This window comes from Aythya ferina (assembly GCF_964211825.1).
Source record: "Aythya ferina genome assembly, chromosome: 5".
Taxonomy (NCBI): domain Eukaryota; kingdom Metazoa; phylum Chordata; class Aves; order Anseriformes; family Anatidae; genus Aythya; species Aythya ferina.
The window spans coordinates 16,628,411-16,638,254 of record NC_140301.1 but is presented as its reverse complement, the minus strand read 5'-3'; the positions used below and the strand labels follow the sequence as shown (position 1 = coordinate 16,638,254).

General features: G+C 40.9%; 1 protein-coding gene across 22 annotated transcripts in view; it reads left to right on the top strand.

Annotated features, from left to right (window-relative positions):
- The first annotated feature begins 1,497 nt into the window (after nt 1-1,497).
- CD44 (CD44 molecule (IN blood group)) overlaps nt 1,498-9,844 on the top strand; it is a 63,320-nt gene continuing 54,973 nt past the window's right edge. For 8 of the 22 annotated variants that reach the window (XM_084520388.1, XM_084520385.1, XM_084520389.1 and 5 more), the window contains exons 1-2: nt 1,498-1,628; nt 2,184-2,294. In XM_084520388.1, the coding sequence (XP_084376514.1) occupies nt 2,228-2,294 (67 nt within the window). In that variant the 5' untranslated portion in view covers nt 1,498-1,628; nt 2,184-2,227. Of the gene's footprint in view, nt 1,629-2,088; nt 2,295-9,844 lie in introns of those variants that run through there. The other 14 variants (XM_084520372.1, XM_084520371.1, XM_084520370.1 and 11 more) reach the window with 9 other exon arrangements.

Genomic DNA, 9,844 nt, shown 5'->3' with positions numbered 1-9,844 from the left:
AAGCAGATTTTCTGAAGTGGAATACCCCCTGTACACACCAAACACATGCAGAAACGTTGAGATGTCTAAGATGCATATCAAATAATGCTCAGTATTGAGAAAACAACCTGTTCATAGATGTCAGAACAGCTAGAATTAGAAACTTCAGTCCATGAAGAGACTGGGAATTTCCACTTCTGGTAAAATAAGACACCTGCCTCTGTAACATTTGCCCACATCCCTGAAATGAACATTATTCTCCATTTACCTGTAGTAAAGAAAACAGACTTCCTTTTTTTGGTTGTTTGTTCCGTTTAATTGGGAATAAAGGACATTAAAAAGAGGTATTTTATGTTAATCAAAACCAACCAGCTAACTAACGAACCAAACAACAGCACTTACAGATAACTAAATTTTAATTAAATACACCATTCTTTTGTTTCATACATTGGGGTGAATTTCAAAAGTCATTTATCAATTGAAGAAAAAGATATCCTTAGTAAACTGACAACATGCTTTATCTCTGCTCCAGCATTTTCAATCCCCAAACTTCATTCATATAGTTAGATGCCAGAATACCTGTTGGTATAAACGTACAGGAATTCACAGAACTATTTCTTTTCCACTACTCTAAACAGTAAGTCCTATAGGTGATTGTTTTTATTCTGCTCTTTAAGTCATTTTTTCAAAAGTAAAAGTAACAAATTCACTAAATAAAGTATGTTTCATCTGTAACTTCAAAGTTTCTAGATTCTTAATAAAAAGATGCCCTGGGTTTTAAGGAAAGATTTTTCTCTTTAACCTTGTCCCATCAGATATTCCAGACCTGTAGGAAAAGCCTGTTGGAACATGTTAAAAATTTGGCTGACTGGGGAAGGGATAGCCAGCCATCTTTAAGTCAAAAGTCAAAGAAAAGGCAAAGCGTAACATTCTCGTGCCTGTGGCTGGAAAGACCTGTCTGTATTTTTCCATAGTTCACGTTAACAGAGATTAAAAAATTAATGAGAAAATTCTTTAAAGTGGGAGGATTGACACCATGGTAATCCGATACAGAATTTTTCATTCTGAATTTGCTGAGTGAAACTGAAATCGGGGGATTACAGGCTGTCAGTCATTGCCACGTGCTGCTTGCTACAGGTGAGGTGTGCTGGGCTGGGTGAGCCCTCTCCAGCCCCTCATTCTGCTGCACACAAACGTTTGCCATGACCCCCTAGGAGAGACCTGGACATGGAGACTACGGGATATTGTTAGGGCACACAACAGACGTACCTTTCTCTTATCTGCAGAGGTTTGAGGTTTTTCAATGAGGGATTTCATGTGGCATCTTTCGCTGATTGTAGAGTCCCACAGAGCCCCACATGGCAATAAACATGTGGCCCTTGGGAACCAGGACTTCATCTGTGTATCAAATGTTGTCACGTGCTCTCATCCTGTTCCTCTGCTTTGTGAATTGGGAATAGGAGGAATAACTCCTTCTCTACCTTGTGTTGTCAATAAAACATTGACCTTAGTCCTCAGTACCACCACTGGCATTAGTTACCACATCTTTGGAGCAGCCTGCGCAGAGGAGCCAAGGGTGGAACGATCCACCTTGATTTACCTGCTGCACGAGGATATCCTCCGGGTACAAGCAGGAACATTTTGGAAAGGTTCGTTGTGGAGCAGGTATTTTTGCTTGCTGTAAATTTTACTGCAAAGTGAGAAAATGATGAGATGGGACAAAACAAGCAAAATGTTTTGGGGAAACATCCAGGCAGCTGTAGGTTCTTTGCTGGGGTTTTGAAGCTCTAGTGCTTTAGTATGTTTGCCTGGTTTGTATTAATGCTGTTTTAAAATGCAGGAGGGGGAGCTTGTAGCAAACAGTGCCTTCCTGCTACCTCATGAGAGATTATACACATTTTCCCGTAAGCATGATAAATATAACTTTTGGCTGTACTGGTGTGTAAGAATAGGAGGTTTAGTGCCTCTTTAAAACTCATGCGGCTGCTTAGTCAGTACTAGGCACCCCCCCCCTCCCCCCCCCCGCTGCTCCCCCTTTCGCTGCCCAGTAAGTTTGTTGCAATATGGGTGTGACTTTTGATGGAGCTCCCCCTCCCTGTTATGTCATTACTCCAGTTCCTTTGAATCAGAATAAAAAGTGCAGCAAACTTCAGACTCATTGACTGCAGGCTTAACAAGCGCCGGGGCTTTTCTTCTTTCCGCAGCTCACAAGGATCTCTGTTTTTTACCAAACAATTCTGAGAAAACAATGGCCAGCTTCTACGTGTGGGCAACTTTTGGATTATGTTTGCTGAAGCTTTGTCTAACAGAGACACGTAAGTTTTGTATGAATGAAAACATTTACGATTGTTAATAAGTTTCTGCTTCAGACAACAACAGCTCTTCTGCTATATAGCTAAAAGCTTCCTTGCATCTATCTTTGTATAAAGTGTTACTATTTATGGGAGTTATCAGAGATGCTTTAGAACTGTAACTGCAGCTGTGCCGCTCTGTACAATCGCAGAAAGCTGTGTATTGCTTGTAAAGGGCAATTCCAGATCCATAAAAAGTGAGTTGTAGAGTGTTAAAGTTTAAACTAAGAACAGAGGTACACAAGGGAATTTAGAATAGCTCTGGTATAGCTCGGTTCGACAACGTGACTGCTGTTACATACTTAGGTCGCTCTCCTAGCTCTGTTTTAGAGTGGAGTGTGGGGGAACCCCCTCCCCAGCATATAGCTGTATTCTTGAGTTCAGAGGGGCTGAACTAACACCTAATGCAGACTGCATTTGGACACAGCTTTGCTGAACAGAAACAAAACTGCAGTGATCTGTGTGACTGATATTTGGAGAGCTTTTATGCCAGGCATGCCTGCTTCTAACTTAAGGTTTCTTTGGGGTTGACTGGTGAGACTTTGGAACAAAGGGGGGTTCAAGCGCATGCAAAATTTGTTGTTTATCAGTTAGCTTTCTGTAGCTTGGTTGTCTGCTTCAAATATTTGCATTTAAAAATGAAACATTCATGTAGGGAAAAAATAATAATTGTATGTCCAAAATGACAAAGTGCTCTGGAAATTTGACATGGTGCAGGCTCACCCGTGTCTGAGGGAAATGGCCATGCTTTTAACAGACTCTCATTGTGACAGCAACAGCCTTGAGGCATTTTGTGGTTAGGGGTAACAATTATCCTTCTACATTATTTTTCCACTCATCAGTTCCAGGAGTCTAACAAAGTACATTTTTCATTGCCATTGTCACCCAAGGGCTGTGTGTGTGTGTACGGTACATATATATCCCATTTGCCTGAGCAGCATTGGATACTTCTGTAATGGTTGCAGCGCGGCTGGGCTGTGGATGGGTGTGTCAGAGTGAACAGTTCCCAGTGCATCTGGGGTAGATGGAGAGCCCTCATTGCTTTCTTCCTAAAATTGCCTACCTATTGTACTGAAATATTCTTGTTAAAATCAGGTATATAGATAAAGTCCTTAGAGAAAGTATATGAAGGATATCCGACGTGTTTAAAACTTTGACTTACTCCAGGTCTGTATGCTGTAGAAGGATTATAATGGTTTGGTTACCGCCTGCTCAACTGATTTCTCCTTTTATGAGCTGCCAGGAGTGTCCTAAAGAAGCAGGTTTTGTAGTGACTCTGGAAGTAATGTATTTTTGCAGTGAGACATAGAAGAAAACCCTACTACTTCAGCATAGTTACAAGAAGTATGTCAGACTTCACATATGCCCCACGGGGAAGTTTCTTTAATGGCTTAGCAAGGTATTAGATTATAGCTACAATATATTTTAGTTGGTATGCGGTACATTCCAGCATGACTTTGTAGTCGGTAATGACTTCAAAATGGCAGTTGATGGTGGTTTTATTTTATTTTATTTATTTATTATTTTTTTAAAATCAGTGACTTTCTGTGTGCATCACAGAATACTGGCCACTGATGTTGGATCATAGTTGTTGGAAGACCAAATTCAGATCTGTTCCTGGATTCTGATTCAGTTAGTGCTGATTATGGCAAAAATAAAAACATCCAAGAGTTGCTGTTAATGTGATTGCTAAAGGAAAGATGAGATATAGAGAGCTGTTGAAAAACTGATTCATCCTGAGTTCTGTGTTGCTATGACCATAGTGTCATTGATATTTCAGCGAGGTGTACTCATGATATTGATGTGACTTTTGTTGTCTGTGTAGTCTGAGCCACATTTCAAACCCCAGGAGGATATGGAGGCTGACATCTTGGTTAATGACGATTCTGGAGAGATTTTCCCCTGTGGATATTATGTACTTGTAAAAATATTTCTCTCAAAGTTTTCCTAGATTAACACAAAGTGACTCATAGAATTTTGACCCCCAAACTGAAAGAAACTAGAATAGAAGTAGGAGTAAAGATGGAATGAAAAGAGGAAGAATGAGTCCACCAGTGGGAGGGAGAGGCTTATGTATCAGCACTGAAGAGGTGGCCAGAGTCTCAGGACAAGATAGGGCTCTGAGGAAGGGCTACTATAGCAAACAGTCAGTCACAAACAAAGGGACCTGCCTGCCTCTTAGCTTACGTATGTCATGTAAATTTGTAAATATAGTAGTTTGAAGAAACTCTCTATGCTAGGTTTGCTAGGTTTTTGTTTGTTTGTTTGTTTTTTTCACTTAGTCCTTACAGTGTGTGTCTTGGCTGTTCTCCCAAAGCTGCAAAGAAACTGCACTTTATTAAAGTTCTCTTGGACTTCCATCACTGCTTAATGGAAAGGTTATATATTTGTCCTTGAACAGCTTACACACACACACAGACACAAGCAACAAACCATAGCACAGGAATGTCTTGCAGTCTTTGGAGAAACGTTTGTTGCATCTTTAGTCACCGGTATTCACCACAATGCAGAACCTTTACCTTGAAAACAGGAAGTTGGAGAAAGGCTTAATGAGGGAAGATAGCATCACAGAAGTGAGGTAGAACTTCTAAAACTAAATGCTATTAAAGTCACTGGTAGCTCTAGCCAATATTAAATGAAATGTTCCCCCATACCCAGCGTGTCTTTCTTTCCAGAACTGTTCCCATGACTTTTATAGGCCAGGACTTGAAGACAGTACTAATACTGTTGTTATTTATCTAGCACCTAAACATGCATGAGGTTCTAGTGCAGCAAGAATGTGCCAGTAGGATGAGATGCCCTGAGATGCTGATAGACAAGTATAAACATCAGAGAAAATGAGTATGAGCTCATTAATGCAAAAACACTTTACACTGTGGAAAAGATGGGCTCTCAAGAACCTCATGAAGTGGTTAAAAACTTCTTTCATTAATGGACAACTGCAAAAACATTGCAAACGAAAGAACACATGGAAGAGAGCAGGAAAATATAGTAAAGAAAAATGAAGGTCTCAAAGCAATGTTTGGTTGTGTGACAAGGAGCAAAGTGGATTGCAGGAAACAACTAACATTGGTTATATACACAGCATGCAGTCTCAAAGAATTTTAAGTTAGAGAAGAAACATGAAAAGTATCCAAGCAAAAAAATAGCATAAATGTCAACGCAGATTTCAGTTAATTTGGGAACCAACTGCTAGGAACAGGGGAAAAATAAGAAATGAGGAATAAAATAAGCCTGCAGCAGCAATCAAGTTAACGTGTAACAGGAGTGGAGTCTGTAGATATGTGAAAAGTTAGAAGAATAAAAGCTGCACTTTTGACATGGCAGAGGAAAAATAAGAGATGAAAACTGTGGGATATATGTTAATTAAACTGTAAAGGGCAAACAATTCAAGATGGCAATGTTCTTGCCAAAGAAGAGATGGTATTCATAGGGAGCGGCTAGCAGCAGTAGCTAAGTTTGAAAATAGGTTGCTAAGAGACATTGATTTTAAGGAGCAATTAGATAAAGGCAGATTAGATAAACAGCTTTAAAGGTTTTTAGTATTGGTGATCATGCTACTGGGTCAGAAGATGGAGTCTAAGACATCTGGTAACTGGGTTTTTTCTTTGATAAAAGGTTAATTTTAGTTCTGAATGTAGATGACTGGTAGTGGAATACATTGTAGAGAAGCAGGGGAAAAAATGATGTAGTGCTCCTTATATGAAGAGAGGAAAACTGTGCCCAAGAACTTAGACGCTTTGGGAAATTCCAGTGATGCTGTAACAAGGTTTCCCCACTTGCTTTCTGGTCTTCTTGCCCTGCGTTTCTGTTCTGACATTAACAGACAAGTGTTTGAAAATGCAGTTAGGACAGAAGAAGGCAATTCTCAATTTCATATAACACAGACTGCATTATTTACAAAAACAGGTAAAAACGTTCCCTTTTAAAGATTTTTCTTTAAAAGGGAATCCTATGGAAGAGAGGTAGGGAGTGTTTTCTGCTGAACTGTTCCCTAAAATTGCTTGTCCCAGGACCAAGTCTAAATGTATGTGGTTACCTCACAGAGAGGATAATTGTGAAACAAACATGACCAACCGCAGTAGTTTTGCCTACTTTGAAAAGAATACAATGCTGTACTGGAACAATTCATGGTGTTTGAAACGCATGATATTATAGCATCAGCTGATAACCAAGAGCATGTTTTAATCACGTTTCGTTTTTTGGCACTGAATGGAATTCTTAGACTACAGAATCTCATTATTACAGTTAAAGGCAAGCAAAGTGAGAGAATAAAGACAGAGGTTGGGATTGTCACCAATACCTCTGTACTAAATATGCCATGGTTGATACCGAGTGAAACCACACCTACAACCTACTTATATTTTGCCTTTGCCCATAAGGCTTTTTATGGTATATCTGGTGGTTTAGACCATTCTCTGTGGGCTATTAACTGGAAGGGAGAAGCCAGTTTGGAGCAGCTGCTCACCATCTTCCAGATTGTGCCAGAAGTTCACCAGCGGTTACAATGCTGTTGTCTGTCACTCCCAGGGAGGTAATAATCATTTCAAAGCCAGGCTTACGGCCATCAGACGCTGTAATTATCAGTGACCATTATGGCTGCTGTTAATACTGGTGGCAGAGAAGATTGTTTCAGCCCTGAATGTTTATCAACTTCCTCCCTGTGAAATCACAGGCCTCTCTACGGCAGCATCAGCAGTAATATCAGTAGCAGCTGGCGGTGATTTTCTTTTCTCGCTGTGGCTTCCAGGGCCCACCCCACCCAAGGCATGGTGGAGAAGCTCAGCGCATGGATGAGTTTGCAGGCAGCCATGTGAAACAGCAACCAGCAGAGGAGAGAGGGGTTTTCCTCGGAGAGCCCTGTCAGTCAGACTGAAATTTCAGCTAATTGCGATTTAAAGTTCAAGCCTCTGCAACTGTTTGCTGCCTAAAGAAATCTGCTGTCATTTTTGGAGTCTGTGCATACAATTAGGCATGTAATTGAACTCCCTTTTGTGTGCACTGGATCTGGGACTTTCCAGTTCCTCTACATGACAACACTGGCTGTGTTTTATAATACAGCAATCTTAATTCAGTACAATAACCTTCAACCCTCATATAGCAAAATAGGGAAGAAAAAAAAAAAAGAAAAAAAAAAAAAGAAATTGAAGAATAATCTAGTTTTACAATTACTAGCAGGGAAACTCAAACAACCACACTGATTCAAAGTAAAAATAACAAAGAAGACCTGAACTTTACTTACATTTGCAGTTTGAGAAATATATTGATTTGCTTTTTTTCTTTCTTTCCTTTTGTTGATGACCGAACTAGATTCAGTAGCTGGAAACTCTAACTGACTTGACTGTGTTGTGTCTTTGCCCATCCCCTGCCTGCCCTGCCCCCCCCCCCAGAAAAAAAAAAAAAAAAAAAAGAAAACCTCAGACATGCAGCAGCTGTGGTAAAACTTCCGTCTCTGTCTCTGCTAATGATCCGGTTCCAGCAGGAACGTGAGATGGTTGTAAAAGAGGGTGCCAGGGTACAGGCGGGCAGCTGGCAGGGCAGAGGGCATTAGACAGTGATCATCAGTTATACAGCTAATGTCTGTTTTAGTAAGTACCTGTTTTTGTAAATAAGAATCTGCCCTTGCTGAGCATATAATACTTAAAAATCTGCTGTGACATAGCTTTTGTTGATTACAGATGTCTCACCATGGCAGCGAGTTAGCAAGGCCCACAGTGAAACAGGTTCTCAGAAGTATATTTCCCTAGGGGGCTTTTTTATTGTTATTTTTGTTAATGCATAAGTGTCTGTAAAGCAGCAGGGTGTGGTGTGTGTGGGTAGATGTGATGAATGGCTTCTTGCAGCCTTCCCATGCAGAAGCGAGAGGTGAACTGGTGCTCAGCACGTGGTCCCTGGCCAGCCAGGACCCTGTGGGCAGATGTGAGCGAGCTCGGTCGGGCAGCAAGCAGGCTAGCAGCCAGCTGGGGCTCTGAAAGTTGAGCACCAGCCCCAGGCTGGCAGCCACTCAGAGAATGCATCTTGCTGCCGGGGAGGCACATCAGCTTGGGACTGGTATCACACCCACCACCGCAGTGCGACTCAAGAGTTTTCAAAGGGCAGGCAGAGCCCGCCCGCCCACCCCAAATGGGCCAAGCAAGCTGGCAACTGCTCCTTCTACAGCATGCAAACCTAGTAGTTTAGAAGTGCCTTAGGACTTGTGGTGGTGGCAGCGATTAGTCGTTTACCTACCCTCTGCCATCTTGCCATCTTCCACTGCTGGGGAGCGTGGAGGCGAGGTGGTGATGCAGTGTGGCTGTGCGAGTGGCAGCGAGGTCTCCTGGCTCCAACTGAGAGCTCTGGGGGAAGCTTCTGTGCAGGGAACACTAAACAGTTAACTTGGAAGCTTCAAGGAAAAGTAGTTTTTGCCAATTATAAAGAAACATGATTCATTAATGATGAAGAAACTGAGGGTGAGGCCTGAGCTCATTTCATGGTTTGCTTATACTTGCTTCCCTGTTCTTCCTCCTCCTGCTTGATTAGGCATCCTCCATTAATATCCTGTCCCTTTTCCATTGTTTTCTCAGGCGTGTAAGTGTAGAGAAAAAGCCCTTTTTTGCTAATGAGTCCCTAGATTTATAAATGTTGTTGTTTTTATTGTTCTCTGTTCCTGAATATTGCTTATGAGCAAATTTGACATATAGGAATATTTAAAACACAGAAATTAAATAACATGTATCCTGTTCAAGTCAAGTCTTCATTCAAGTTCTCATTCTCCAGTAGCAGTCCCACTAAAATCAGATTTTAATCAACTTTTTTGTCCATTGTTCTGACAGTTTTATCCTGTTTACTTGTGTGTATGCTGTTCATATACACATGAAAGACTGGCAGCTATTTTCACTGCAATAACATTTGGTTCCTGATGTAGTTTTCTTAAAAAAAATTAAAAAAGGTTGTATTCAGGATTGGTCTATTTCTGATACGGGATGTTTGAAGCAGTTTGGCAAATGAGAACTGATCTAAGTCTTTCATCCTACTGTCAAACTGAACACCTATTTTGGTTCCTGAACTTTAAAATTGATTTAATAATTAATTGAAGAATGATGCCTTAAATCCACTCACGTTTCATTCCTGGTTGAAGCAAAACTTTCTAGTAATAACTATTATTTATCTTCTTGAGCTTATGAGGTATTTGTACATAAGGGCTTGATACTCTGGGAAAGATGAGTGCAAAGAGACACAAAATGACCCAGCAAGAGGAGGAGCTAAGAACAGACCCACTGTCTTTAACTTGAGGCTGGGCAACCTGCCCATGATGCCATAAGGCCATTTAAACAGAAGGCTACAGGTCCAGAGAAGTTTAACTGTCACTGTGTGGCAACCAGCTGTCTCCAGTTGTTAGCCAGGTGTATCTTGTATATGTTCACATCTTCTTTTGAACTTTTTCTCTTTCTCCCACCTACTTTCCATTCCATACACATTAATCCATCTCCATCTCTTTGTAACATTTGGCTGAAGCAATCCGATAAATTTAGACT